This window comes from Vidua macroura, chromosome 4 (genome assembly GCF_024509145.1).
Source record: "Vidua macroura isolate BioBank_ID:100142 chromosome 4, ASM2450914v1, whole genome shotgun sequence".
NCBI classification, from domain to species: Eukaryota; Metazoa; Chordata; class Aves; order Passeriformes; family Viduidae; genus Vidua; species Vidua macroura.
The window spans coordinates 70,170,138-70,185,927 of NC_071574.1; the positions used below are offsets into that span (position 1 = coordinate 70,170,138).

At 37.8% G+C, this 15,790-nt stretch overlaps 1 protein-coding gene across 12 annotated transcripts in view; it reads right to left on the minus strand.

Annotated features, from left to right (window-relative positions):
- Positions 1-15,790, minus strand: part of CTNNA2 (catenin alpha 2) — a 468,972-nt gene that overhangs the window by 395,864 nt on the left and 57,318 nt on the right. For all 12 annotated transcript variants that reach the window (XR_008436616.1, XR_008436617.1, XR_008436618.1 and 9 more), the window contains exon 2: positions 10,579-10,685. Coding sequence is in view for 5 of the 12 variants with exons in the window: in XM_053974852.1 (XP_053830827.1) it covers positions 10,579-10,680 (102 nt within the window). In the remaining 7 variants the exon portion in view is untranslated. The remainder of the gene's footprint in view (positions 1-10,578; positions 10,686-15,790) is intronic.

A 15,790-nucleotide genomic window follows, 5' to 3' on the forward strand; every position in this document is an offset into this window, starting at 1 on the left:
GGCCATGCAAACCCAACACTTTTGGTTTGTCCTTTTCCACACTACCAGTTTCTTAAGTGAAAATTAAGCTGAAGTGAAAATTCTTAAATTCTTAAGTGAAAATTAATTAGTTAAAATGTTACGTATACCCAATTTTCAAATTTAAAACAGGTTCATAAAGAACAATACTCACATTAAGTGTCAAGGTTACTTTGTTATGAATGTGGGTTTTTTTTGGCTAAATACCCTTTTATTCATGAAGGAAGAGAGGAAATTCATGCAGATAGTCCTTTGTTCCACACTGACCCAAGAAACTGAATGAGAATGAAAATTCTAGGGCTGAGTTCATTTAGGATATTAAAAAAACTTATTTTAAAAAACAGTTATCTACAAAAAGGAAAATTTTTACTCAGCAGAGAAATATTCCTTGTGTATTCGTCAAAGGTCATCTGCACAATATTGAATTAATCTGTGTTGAATAAGCTAAGCATGAGTTATATATCCTTAATACCCTCATTATAAATTAGTAAAAGGTTTGAAGTCCCATCAGTGAGTACCAAAGTACTACTGAAGTACAGAGAAATAGACTAAATAAGAGAGAAACTCTAATATAAAAAGGGGAAAATATTAATTATCCCATTGAAAGAGACAAGTAGAAGAGGATATTTCTTCCCAATCTGAGCATTTGCTGCTCAGACACATAATATTCAAGAACATCAACCACTGATGAGCTTGTGAGAAAAGATACTGAAAATTAATTTACCAACCAGGAAAACAAATACAGTAATTTACACTATTGTGCTTAAGGCAAAATTACACCATTTTCTTAAGGCAAAACTGCATCTAAATTCCTCTGGCTGAAAATCAAGGTCATCTTTAAAATACGCCCAAAGCTCAGATCTCGCTAGTTACAAAAATAAATAAATAAATAAATAAATAAATAAATTCATAAAACAGTCAAAATTACCAAAAAGTCTAGTTGGATCCATTCAAAGTTGCACACCCAACGGAATCAATATTCCAAGGAAATTAACAAAGGAAACAAACAGAAAACAAACCCAAAATATCCATGTACCCATGCCCTGAGATCTTTGAAATAAATAAATCAGTAATAAAATAAATCAGTAATAAATAAATCAGTCAGTGTTCAGAAATACATATTGAAGGGCAATGGAATAGAAACTGCCACTGCTTCTCAGAACACGGATCATTAGAATTAGGTTAATTAACACCTCAAAGCAAAATCTTGTAATTAGGGTATTATTTTTGTAATTAGGATTATTTTCTATCCTTTCTAACTTTTGCAGACTGATGACATACACAGCTAATGAAGTTAATGAAAAAGAAGAAAATTAGTAAGATTTTCAGATCACTCTGAAGAATGAAGCTAAGATGGATTGCAAACTTCAATATCCAAATTGCTCCTGAAGTCATTAGAAACATACATATTTAATCACAGAGGTGCTGCTCTGTTTTCTCTTTTCCCTGGCAAATCTGCTTGATGACAGAACATAAGCAACGCTGCTCCCTCCCTGATTCAGAAAGAGAGAAGACCCATTACTGCAGGGTTTTGTTCTTCCAGTAATTATTTTGCCAGTTTTAAGACTCCTGGTGGACCTAAAGCATCTCACAGAGTCATTAAGGTTGGAAAAGACCTTTAAGATCAGCAAGTCCAACCATTAACCAAGGACACCTAACCACGGCCTCCAGTGCCACATCCACACAGTTTCTGACCACTTCCAGAGATGTGTAACAACTCTTTCCATGACGAATTTTTTCCCAATATCCAATCCAAACCTCCCCTGGCCCAGCCTGAGGCCGTTCCCTCTCCTCCTGTCCCTGTTCCCTGGAGCAGAGCCCGACCCCCCCGGCTGTCCCCTCCTGTCAGGAGCTGTGCAGAGCCACAAGGTCCCCCCTGAGCCTCCTTTTCTCCAGGCTGAGCCCTTTCCAGCTCCCTCAGCTGCTCCTGGGGCTCCAGCCCCTTCCCCAGCTCTGTTCCCTTCCTTGGGCTCTCTCCAGCCCCTCAAAGTCTCCCTTGTCATGAGGGGCCCAAAGTGACCCCAGGATTTAAAATGCCTCATGAGTGCCACACTTCAAAAATATATCCAATTCTTCATCAAATATTCAGGTAGCACTGATTTTCCCATCTTTCCAGCTTGTATGTAATTTACCCTTTTTTTATCGTTTATATTCACTTGCCATTTCATTTTCAAGGCAGAGGATCTTGCAGGATTAATAAAAAAACCTTCACTACAAAACAACCTCTTGCTGATACACAAACATACACTGGTTAAGAACATAAAACCTCTCAACTTACTAAGTTACTACTTGTCCTGCAAATGCCTACTCCAAAATCCCCGATGAGGGTGTTTAGTGTTTGGATGTTTTAGTTTCAGGGTGTGAATCCCATACTCTAGTTTAGTTTAGATTAGAATCATACAATATTATTTACACTGTAAGTGCTACCAGAAATAGTCTCAAAATCTATGCTGGCAGCAAATTTAAGCCAATTTCTTTTTAACTGATAAGCCTTTGTACAGATGAAATGTATCCAAAGTCTTTGGGCTTCCATTAAAATACAAACCCACAATAATTCACATAATTCTTCTCTGATCTCATTCCAATTTGTCACCAGCTTTTGTGAGAAGGGAAAATCCTTCCAATAATAATCCCATAAACAAACACTATGTTACAACAATAATAACACCTAAATAAAATTTACTTTACAACCAGCAGCTGATGCACTTAATTTTATCATTTTATCGTGATATGATGAGCTGACATTCAGCTGGATATTTGAACAGTTATTTTGAAGCTGCTGATTAACAAACCATATCAAGACCCTGCTCATACAGTATGTGACTAAAAATCTTTATTTTAATACATTTGATTCATATTTAGTGATATTAAAAACATTTTTTTGAACTTACCCCCCTGTTAAAGCACTACATTTGTATGAGAAAAATATCCTAAAGTTAGAACCATTCCAGTTATATAAATTATTATATCAGCACTTTTAGCTGCTGCAGTAATTCTGAAGTCTTTAATTTAACCACTGGGAAAAAAAAATGTGTCAAACACTTTGAGTAAATGAAGTTTTATGTTATAAACAAAGATTTCCTTATAAGCCAAAATGAAAATCCATTTCTGATTTTGTATCAATGCCACTGCCTTTCAATTATGTAATCATCTTTTACAACATGAGGTGATATACCTATCCTGCTTTAATCATCATTTTTAACATAAAAGAAAACTAATGTCATTTGCTAATGTATTTGTTAACCCTGAGAAATTTTGGAAGTGACAGGCAGAAGATGTTTTGAAAAAAAAAAACCAAAACACAGAACTGCTTTTCAAGCAAACTGGGAAAAATCATCTAAAAATGCAATCAAAGCCAATTTTCCCTCAAAACCTTTGGATGTTCCCCTTCTACAGGGATGACCCAAATTAAATCAACAGGATTGTTAAGAACCTGCTGAGCTGTGGATTTGGGGACATGAAAAAGGCTCATCCCTGTTTCACTAGACCTCTCTATACATCCTCAAGGACACAAGCAGAAGAAAAACACTTCAATAACTAGATTGATCTTCTTGATTAGAGTTTGGAAATCCCAGGCAAGAACATTTTCTAAAAAGTCTTCCATGAAAGCTGCCAGAAAACCATCTGCAAGAATAGAACTGGGTTGGAAAGCTGTCTAGACAAGTTCCAAAGATACTATTTCAGGACACAGGATGGAGACAGGATCAGGGACCTTCCTGGGCTCCAGCAATGAAACTGCTTGCACTAATTCTCCCTCACTTACAGGAGAGAGTCAGCCAGGCTGGAGAGGACTTGGAGCAACCTGGGATAGTGGAAGGTTTCCCTACCCACGGCAGGGGGTTGGAACAAGGTGATCTTTCAGGTCTCTTCCAACCAAACCGTTCTGCAAAGAAAATTATTTTGTCCGTATCACATAAAGACAAAAACACTTTCCGGTAACCCAGAGCTGCTAATAATTGCCTAATGATGAAGAAAATTGTGGAGTTATCCAATGCATGGAAAATCCAGCATTTCGTATAAATTAGAGCAGGTTCATTTCAGCCATGAGCTTTTTCAGTCACAGCTTACTGCACACCCAAAGTGCTCCCAGCACAATCTGCATTTCCAGCTACAACACACCAGTGACAAATTTCCTCACCATCTTTCCACATTGACTTGTACAGCAGGAGAGGAGAAAAAGCAGCCATCATATTGCATTGTTCTGAGTTAAGAACTATCATTCCATAAAAGCAGAACATGGGAGTAATGGATGAGACCTAAATCCCTCTGAGTCCTCATTCTTCCCCCTGGAAATGCCAACCTGCACATGCACAAAATCCAGAGTACAAACACACCCATAAACACCTCTGAACAGTGAATAAAATGGGAGGCACAGACTGACAAGGCCCAGATCTTACAGGGCACTGCACACTAAAAATACCCTGCAGCTTCCAAGCACGGCAGAGTAAAAATAGAAAAGGCAAAATTTAGTTAAAGGTTCTCCTAGACAGCACAAAAAGTCTCCATGCTGAGAGGATCCCAACTAGAGCTGGCAGAGAGGCACAAATGTTACTGAATCCAATGGCAACAAGAAACAGGGATGGCCAGAGTGCAGCAGATGCCTCTCTAATGGCTGAAAAAACATCCTGAAGTGAAAAGGCAGCTGGCAGTGTTCAGTTCGGGAATTATTTTAAGCAATACATAGTAGAGACTTAGCACAAGAGCAAATGGCACAAGTTGTGCCACGGGAGGTTTAGATTTGATATCAAGAAAATTTTCTTCACTGAAAGGGTGGTCAAGCACCAGAACAGGCTGCCCAGGGCAGAGGTGGAGTCCCCATCCCTGGAGGGATTTAGAAGCCATGTGGATGTGGCACTTGGGGACATGGGTCAGTGGTGGCCTTGGCAGTGCTGGGGAACAGTTGGACTTGATGATCTTAGAGGGTTTTTTCAACTTAAACAATTGTATGCTTCTATAATGCTGGAGAAAGGAAGGAGGATTCTCTTCCTATTCAGCATAGTAACTTCATAAAAATGTTTGAAGTTCAGTTTCAGAGAGAAAAGTTCCATATTGCATTTGTGATATGATTTGGCCTTGTCTCCCTGACATGGATTAGCCATCACCTAATCCATGCCAGGGAAGGCTGGTGCACAGTCTAGGATTCCACACTCCCAAAAACACCACAGATTTCGGACTGCCCTGACAGAAAGAGCCTAAACAAGAATTAGTTTCACTGCTGGGAGAATAGTCCTGTTCAGATAAAAAATAATAACAATAATGACCTAATATTTACCTTATTATACAATTGAATTGAGTTTGAATGATCACAAAATAAACCTTTATAATTCATTTTCCCTTAGGTCTGTCTTGAAGGCAACTTCAGCTGAATCCAGCTACCAAATAAAGAAATTGCTGGAGAATTCAGTGCAATTACTAAAACAAGTGCAACAGGTATCAGGCATGAAATGCTCCATTACCCACCTTCTCCCAAACTTGTTTGAAATACGCAAAGACATTCACCAACCCTATAAAAGTAAAGCTGTGGTTCCAATGCAGCTGACAAAATTCATAAATAATGTCTTTCTCATGGAAAAGAGCACAGCAGATTTAGGGTTCAAATGCAATAAAACCCAGGTTCACCAAATGTAAGTAATATGCAATTAATTAGAATTGTTGGGAATACAGTTATGTTTATATATTTATGGCAATATAGAAATTTGCCCATTTTCCAAACACAGAGTACAAGGGATTGGATTAGTCCTAAGTCCATGAATAATAACATCAGCCATGATTATTATGATTTTCTACATAAACAACACGAAATAAAACTATTGGGAATTTTACCCAATGACTTATTTATTTCATAGGTATAGGCAATTACTTTTACTGAGTGATGTTATTATTTTAAAAAATGCAAAATCATTAATCAATTATTTTTGTCTGCCTTATGATTATTGCTTCATTTAAGATGCTGTAACTGGCATCTTAAATGTATTGGGAAAAAACCCACAAAACATGCACTGAAATCAGAACTGTCTCTCCACAGCAAATCTAGAAGGACAAAAGTGTTTTACACAGAAGGAAAACAGCATCAGTCACAAACAATCTGCAACAGGAACACTCGCCATTATTTGTGCTGTTGTTAAAAGTGTGGAATAAGAAGTAACAGTCCAAAAATGTAAAGATCCTAAAAGGCACAACTGCTGCATGGTTCTGGTAATAAAGGCACAGTTGTAAAACAGCCACATAGGTTGAATATTTAAAAGTCCTAGGCAAAACTGAAAAGAACCACAGATTGACATTAGAAAATTTAAATCTTTTCAACAGAGCAAATCTCATCTTCTCATCTTCAAAAACCTGACACAGCTCCTTCATCTTTTCATCTGTTTGTACATACGTGACTATTTTTTGGTGTTTTTCAAAAAACAATTGCATGGAAGTTGGTGGTTTATAGTTGGCATTTATTTCTTTTATCTTCTTAACATATATATATATTGCATTCATATTCATATTTAATTACCACTCAAAACCACCAGCCACAAAACCAAATCCCCTGACTCCTTATGGATAACTTCCAAAAGTCTTATTTTTCAGCTATACATAAAATACCATGTAATTGCAGTTAAAACCTTCCTAAAAATGAAATTCTTTTTTCTTAGGAAAACCACCCACAGTCTAACAAATAAAATTGCAACCCACTTGGTAACCATGCAGGAAGGTGGGAGTAATAGGCAGCAACCCTTTAAAATATGTTTTAGTTATATATTTCTTTATAAACATGTAATGGTATTAAAAATTTTAAGACTCATAGTTAAAAAAAAAGGTCAGAAAACAAAACTAGCAATAAATACAATCACCTTATGCTTTTAGCTAATTGTGACACTAAAGCCAAAGAAAAGAGACACATCTCAATTAGTAATTTCAACGCTGTGGAGAACAGAAATTCTAATGATTTTTTTCCAGCACGTATTTATTAGAAAATCTCAGGAATGGCAAGTTAATAAATGACGTGACAGGCCCTACCTGCTCCTCTTCCACCATGACAACAAGCACTGGGAACAGGGTACCCCAGCCAGCTCCAATCCTCTCACATCTCTGACAGCCACACAAAGTTTTAATTAGTTTGCTAGTTCAGGGCTTCCTAGAATAAATGCACTTCTGTCATTTCTAATGCATTCTCATAATCAGTTAATGGATTTTGGGATTTTTTTTTTTTTTGCCTCCAGCTCAGACAACCTTCTTGTCTTATAATTTCTTCTAAATCAGTTCCCAGGTTATCCACATTTTCTCATGTGGAACACTAATGAGCTTGTCTAAAATTCACTTTTAATGCACCATTCTCCAACCCTGACTCACTGAGGTGTTCTTTGTCAAACCCACATCACATTTCTGCATTACTCTCCAAAGTATCAGTAAAAACCAGTGGATGTGCCATCATCTGGAAATCTGTCAGTCATGTGCCTACACGTACACTGAGTTCAGAATAAAAGTTCACAGATACAAAGGGCTATATTAGCACTTTTGGAGCCCTAAAACTTGTCTACAATAATTTCCAGTTTTTCCAGCAAAGTCCAAAATTATACAGCATGGAGAACATGAGGGTACTCTGATTATTCAAATGCAAACGCCAAAATAAAACATGAATCTGTCCTGGTGGTGCTGGAAATCACAGGATCAGGTAAATTTTGGCTGTAGGGGACTCAGGATTTAATCTGCTCCAAACTGCTGGTCAAAATTCCTCTAGGAGTCCCTGAAAGGAGGTTGTGCCAAGGTGAGGATTGGCCTCTTCCCCCAGACAACCAGCAAGAGAATGAGAGGACATGGCCTCGAGCTGTGCCAGGGGAGGGTCATGTTGTTTTGTTTTTTTTAAGTTCTGGAGGGGTTTTTTAATGTTTATATATTTTATTAGTATTTTTATACACTGTTTTTGTAAATAATGATTGGTTTACATTCTTCTTTGTGAGAAGAGAAAATTGATAGACTATTAAGTTGGAGAGGTGGGAATTTCATCCTCCAATCCACTGTCACTTTTAAAGTTCTATATATTACAAAGTTAGAAATAAAAGGTACTTTTTTTTTTTTTTGAAAAGAAGAAAAAGAAGAACTTTTATTTGTAACATCATAATATATAAAATTTTAAAAGTAACAGTAAATTAAAAAATAAAATTACCACCTCTCCAACTATACTGATCAAATTAATAGTCTATCAATTCTCTGTTCTCACAAAGAAGAACGTAAAACAATCATTATTTACATAAACAGTGTGTAAAAACTCTAATAAAAATGTTTTAATATTTTATAAAATGTTTTTACAGTACGTTTTAGTATTTTATAAAATATTTTTAATAAAACCTTAAAAAACATAAAAAACTTTTAAAAAAACAAAACAACAGTGTCAGGTTGGAGATAAGGAAGAATGTCTTCACTGAAAGGGTGGTCAGGCACTGGAACTGCCCAGGGAGGTTTGGAGTCCCCATCCCTGGAGGTGTCCAAGGAAGGGCTGGGTGTGGCACTCAGTGCTCTGGGCTGGGGACGAGGTGGGGACTGGGCTCAGGTTGGACTCGATGATCTTGGAGGGATTTTCCAACCTGAATTACTCTAAGGACTGCCTTCAAAGGCTGCTCAGGAACTTTTGTGAAAGTTCTGCTGCATTTTGTGGCCATTAAATCTCTCTCTTCTATCCAGTGACCTCTTTCAATGACTTATGGAAGAACTTCCCATCTCTAAGACCTCCTCGTTAAGCAGCTCATCTGAATCCACAAGTGGACTTCAGAGCTCAAACTGAATGGGATTAAATGCCTATACATGTATCTATTTATTTATTTGCCAAGATAAAGTTTCAAATTAGATGTTCTCTCTCTCAGGAAGGAAATTGCTTTGAAACTTTTTCAGGAGATCCCAATCTTTGCACGTGGCATCCTGTGGAGGCTGCCACTGCACAGGCAGAGGTAAACCAGACACCTGACCAGACTGCAAATGCTATTTCAGGCAGAGAAAAAAAAACCAAAAAGTCTTTAAAACTGGGATGATTGTTAACTTATCTGAGAAAAAATACCAGAAAGAGCAGCTGAATAGCCTCAGCTAGAAATGCAAGAGATAAAGGCAATCTGAAGGTAACACATTCTTCATCACTTGGAGCTTTCGTGATTATGTTTTTGTGGCTCATAAAACACATTTCAGCCAAACATATTCCCCTGGAATCAAAGTAAAGGGAAATAAGCAAATCTACTTATTTCCCTAATACAAGAAATTATATTACATGTTCAAAAAGGAGGTTTTATTTTATTTATTTATTCATATCATCTAGAAGCCTATGAAAAGATGAAATCAGAATGGAAATATTCATAAAAGTTGAATAAAACAATAGCCTGACATTTTTCTACCCTCTCTTGACAGCATTTTATTTTCCCTAGTCTCTTTGACACACTGCTAAAATAGAAACACATTGTTGCTCATCAAAATACAATCTTGGGAACATGAGTTTTTATCACTGAAGAAATCCATGTCCTGTAGCTCAGCTTGTAACTTCTTGATTTGCGTTTGCTCAAGCGCGCTATCAAACAAAGTTGTAGCTGAGCCCAAAGTTAACCCAGCAAGCACCTGGTGAAACTATGAAGCTGCGGTGGTACTTCTGGGCTGATGTTTTCTCTTCTCTGGGCAAAGCAGTGGAAAATAAAGCAAAAGGAGGACAGGAAATTCCCTCCCAGAGGACCCAGTAACTTGGGTTTCACAACAGAGTTTGGTGCACAGCAGCTTCACTTGCTGATGTCGATCAGCACCAGAATAACAGAGAACTGGCAACCTCATTTTCAGCTGGTTTCACAGTGAATTCAGGATTTTAGTCTGTCTTTCATATCAAGAACAAAATTATCAGGGTTTATAATGGAAGTTAGTCACCATGTTCTCACCATGTGGAATGAAAGAACGACAGACTCTCTGCCTTGAGTCTGTAAAGTCATGTACACAGTTAGAGGCTGTCATGTCCAGAATAATTTGTAGAGAAATAACATACCTTTTTTTCAAAAACAAAAAATGACAGCCAGATGTCATTTCTTTGGAAAGTGACTCACTGAAAGAGCAGAGGAGCCATACAGAGACACCATTCTGGGGGAATTAAAGAAGCAGCTTTCCCTATTAAGAGCAACCTGGAAACAGAAAGGCATCAGACCTCTGCACACACTCCTAGTGACAGCAGGACGGAATGAAAGAGGTTTTAATAGCTTCTGCAATTTGGATGGTTGGATTTGGTTTGTTTTTATTTTGAAACTGTCTTTCATAGACAAACCAGAAACATGTCTCAGTCAGATCCCTGTCTTAGACTGACTGTTAAGTTTCTAAATTGCTTTGTAAGACAGACATAAGTAAATAGTTGTTGCTACTGTATTCCTGCTCACATTTTGAGACTATAAATTATTTAGAACAAGAGTCTCTAAACATGTTTGAACAGAGCTTTCCAACAGAGATCACGAACAAAAACTGATTACATTTTTATTATCAAATACTATTAAGATAATTACGTAAAGAGTAAATACAGCATGAGGCTGAAGAAAGAAAAAAAAAAAATAAACCAAAGACACTTGCCTGGGTAACAAGTGGCTCCAATAGTCTCTCTACGGTGAGAGTCCTGATTTCCAAACTTTTGGGGTCCCATTTCAAAATGATAGGTGACGTTGCAGAAGTCATACTCCCTGGAACAGATAAAATTACACAGCACGAAAACTATTAGTGCAATATCCACATACTGCATAGCATTTATGCAACGAATAAATATATACAGCAACATATAAAATACTTCTCTATAATCTTGCTGGTGCTCCTCTACTCCCAAGAACTCCCAGGAGCACCACTGCCACATCCAGTGGGTGCTTAGATATTTATATTCCAAATTATTTTTACTCCTGTACCTGGAGTACCACAGCAGATAAGTGAGTCCTGAAGGAGCCACATCCCAGGGAGGGCACAGGCAGGAGTAGGTTTATCCTGAAGGACAGACCCCAAACACAGACAGAGAGACCCCAGACTGGAGCAGGGGAAAAGTGTGAGGAAATTTTATGAATTTACTACAACCCCCATATCCCCCTGCACCACTCAGAGTGGGAGAGGCAAGGAACTGGAAGAGTCAGAAGTGGAATAAAACAAATTCAGCAACTCTGTTCAGATTTTTGAATCAAACTTCCCCCACAGTATTCAGCGCTTCTTAATTTTGCATCAAGAAGAGGAGTGGTCATTTAAAGACAAAACAGATTCTCCAGACCCCCTTAGGCTTAAAAGCTGAAACAAAGCCCAAAATGAAGACAAAAGCAAATTTCTGTCATTTTATTCACCAGTTTGGGTTTACATGCAATTTTCTAAAGAATTGACTTTATTTTGGAAATTCCAGATACAGAGAAGTCCAGCTGTCAGGCTGTAAGAAACATCCAGTGCACCTCATTGAGCTGGAAAGTGATTTAAGTATTGGGTGACAAGCAGAGCCACATATAAATTAACCTGTCTACCAAACCCAATAAGACAGAAAAATCCAATGGAAAAAAATTTCCTTTTAAATAATTCTGATTTAAATATTTCCCTTTATTTTAAAATTAATATGAGAAATTAGAAGTCCTGTATACCATGAGAACACTTTACAAGTAAAGACAAACCAGTAAGATCATATTGGACATTGTGTGAGATTCAAGTCAGGCCCCTCTGTATACAATATCCCAAAAGTTTTAAATTATTTTTTTCAGAAAACAACTTTAGTACTTTTATCTTAGTAACTTTGGTATTTTATCTTAGTATTTTTAATCAATAAGCTAATTTCAGTACTAAAATTTATAAATAAATAAACAAATGAATCACCACCATAATTAAGGGAATAAAAGAAACTCGGCTATTGCTCCTTGAATCACAATCCACTTCATGAAGCATAATTCAGTAAGGTACTTAGGATTTAGCAGCATTATCCAGTATATACAAAATAAATTCTACTGCTCTACTCAGGAGAGTGCCTTGAGGAATCACTATCAATCAATATAAACAGGCTGGTGAGTCTCTGCAAAAGATTCTCACTGGGTTTAAATACTTGCTCAAAAAGAGAGGCATACCAGAGCTCCCTAATCAATATATTTATAAATCACATATAAAACCACCATTAGCCTCCTCTCACTTGCAAACATTTGGTAACAGAATTATCAGATAATATCTAGTGAGTGCTGAAATCACTATTATTCAGTTTCCTCTCTTCCACAAAAACCCATTAGGTTTCATGTTTTCCAGTGCTGAAAACACCCAGGCGTGATTAAAGAAAACTGTGAGACAGTTTCCAGTTGCTGTAAACATGGGTGATGTGGGAGCCATCACTTTTCCAACACACAATATTTAATTATCTTTCGGAGCCTGTTTCTTTATTATATAAAGTTGATTGCCATTCCTGTTGGCCTCTGGAATTCAAAAAGTCTGAAGTAGACAATTAGAATAATTGGTTAATTATGAGTTAGGATATTTTCAAATGTGTCACAGTTTTTCTTTTCACTAAGCACACTTCTCCTCACTAACTGTTAACATGAGTACTCAAACTTGTCATAATTCAAAACAAATTCAAAGCTGTACCATACTCCAGAGCCTACAAAAGCAAATTAACTTCAGTGGATGGCAGTCATGCAGGTGATACTAAAAATAACCTGGGTGATCAGTTGTTACAGCCAGAATATGGCCTCAGGTTCAACCTTTACTAAAAAATAAAACAAATACCCCTCAGAACTCAATATAAAAGGGTAATTTTATTCTAATTTTTATTACTCTTTCTTTTAGTTACTATTAATAAATTTTTCTTTATACCCTTTTAAAATTTTAAACCTACTTTACCTTTCTCCTGATCCTACCTCACAACAAAAAATAAATAAACAAATAATTAATCAACACTAATTCCAACACAGTGGCTTTCAAATAAAAAAAGGGTACATGCAAGAAAAAAACCTTATTAAAAACTTATGACAGTTTTTCATTCGCAGTCAAATCTACACCACAACAGCAAATAAGAAAAAAGTAAAATTAATGTATTTTTCTCAACACTCCTTCAGCTGCTGTCACAACAGCAATTTTAAATGACAAGACTAAAAAGAAGTTACCTGCCCAAGTGTTTATGTAAGAATAGATGGAATCTTTCTTCCTTGCAATTTTTACACTGAACTTCCTACACCAAACAGGCAAACAGGGACTGCTCAGTTGGATAAAGGACAGGATGCTACGAGTATTTTATCACTATTTGACCAAATATTCCCCAAAAGTAGCTTTAAGTACTCCACTGAAAGGAAATGCAATTTAATAGTGCTGTAATAATACTGCCATAGAAGAACACAGACATTGCAGTCCTAATCCTGAAACTACCTCCAGACTTCCTTCAAGAATATATTTTAGGAATTCTATTGCCTGTGTTTCTTCTTCCTTGAGCATGTGCCAAAAAATGTCTCTTGTTCTAAGCTTTTAGCTTTTCCTAAACACAGCAATACAGAAATGTCTCTATCCAGCTCAGTAATGTTCAGTGTGAGCATTTGTTTAGCCAGTCTGTCTTCAAAGCCTATCTGTGAAGAAAATAAGTATTTATTTAGCAAATACTAACAAGTATTTACTTGAACAAGTGGAACAAGTGGAGCCAAAATCCACATCAGTAGAATTCTCCATTATATAACAGTCCCTAGAAGTCTAACCCCACACCACCCTTACCACCAGCCTCTTCACACAGCATAATTTTACTTTTTGGAAAACATCCTACGAACGCAAAATGTTCAGCATGTGGAATTGTTTGTCTGTCACACTACAACTCCCTCTTTTCCTCCACAACAGATCCACTCTCCGAGTGACTCACACAGAGGAGCTTTCTGAGGGTCAGAGCTGCTCACGAGTGACTGCAGCTCATTTCTGTGCTGCAACTCCAGTGTAAGAGTAAAAATATTTAAAATTTTCATCGGCAAAAGCAACGTTTGCTGAAGCAAAGTGATAATTTCTTTTAGAAATATAAACATTGCCAGTCTTGAGCAGGCCTCCAGATGTTTGTCCAGCTCACATCTGCAATGCAGACATGAAAGATGGTAAACATTTCATCCAGAATAAAGTAAAAACCCTTTCTACCTGACTCAGAGCAAAGCTGCACGATTAATCAGCTGACAAGAGTAGATTGGCAATGCTGGCAGGACAAGTCTGTACTTCCAACACTCTATTAGCTACTGGAAGGCAAAAAATTATATTTATTAGTGAAAGAAAGATGTCCAGCAAGGTTGAAAAGCAGTAAGGTGAGAGGAGTCAAAAGGCAAAATTGTAATAATTTAGCCCATCTTTCCAAATAGTGAAGTTAAAATACTAACTTTTTGATACTCAATGTTTAATACCTAATGCTTAAGGCATTTACATGGATGAGTGAAGAAAATCTGCTTTACATGCGATTCTCCTCCATCAGTCACCACCCCAGATTGCACTCCCCCTGTCCAGATCAGTGAGGCACTTCCACACGTGCTTTAAACCCAGCTGATCTCCCAGCTCAGCTCTTCCTGCAGGTTTCTACCCTTCTCCCTTGGTAACAGGGCTGTGAATTCCACCAGGAGCAGAACCTGCCTGAACACTAACCCTACACAAGTGCTCAGCTCCGTGCCTGCCTCTGAAGCAGCACAGATAACAACCAAAGCTCTCAGAAGAGCAGCAGAGGTGGAGGACAGGGCAGCCTCTCCAGACACAGACTGGTTTAAGATGAGTTAAAAACTGAACAACACAGCCTGCAGTTCCTTGGTTTGCATCTGAAGATTGAGAACCACGTCAAAACAAACACCTCTCTGCACAGAGACAGACTTCTGCGAGGGATACAGAATTCCTTCCAGCAGGATACACAAGCTCTTGAGACAGACAGAGAAAAAAAAAAAAAAAAGAAAGAAATCTGACTGATTTCACAGACATTTGCTTCACTGGGAGGTGGAAATCTAAACACATGAATGGTAATACCCTTGAGTCTGCCCACAGAGCATAACAGCGTTTAGAGATGCACGAGCTGGCTGTGGATTAGCTCAGGTACGGGGGAGGCAGGAGCACAGGCTGGATTTCAGACATCAGAAATCCTACCAACACACACAGCCCTGGAGAGCCCAGCCCTGGCTGACCTGGCTGGCAGAGGGCTGCACTGAGATATATATCCAGAGATATATTTAGATATATAAACCTGGTGGTACACACAGCCAAGATTCTGTTCCCCTTACATTTATCTGCAGTACTGAGCAGTGCCAGCTGCACCTCTGCTCTGACCTGAGCAGCAGAAAGTGTAGCTGCAAGAGCTCTGATCCTCAAGGAAGCCTGGTTTCCAGCACAATTCCCAGCCCATTTGCTCATTCTCAGTCTCCACTCACACAAGAATACAAATAGAGACAGAAGGACAAAAAGCAGGAGCGCATACAGGGAAAGGAAATAAAGGAGAAATGGACAGAAATGGAAATAAAGGAGAAAGAGGACAGAGACTTACTATGAGGAGTAAAAATGCAGTGGGAAAGGGAATAGAGAACATGCTTTTCTGCAGATAAAAAGCTCTCATCATTAGTCAATGACAGCCCAGTACAGCCTCCAGCAGATCTGGCTGAAACAATCAGAGTTCAAGTGGGCACTTCCCATCACCTTGCTTAAAAAAATGGAGAAAGGGCAAAGGAAAAAAATAATAAACAGAGCAGGATGGTTTGGAGGAGTATAAGGAATATCTGTCTCCACACTTGAACAACAACTTCTTGACACGCTTGTTTATTTTGTTTCGTGAATGTGACTCCTCTTCTTCTTTCCTAAAACT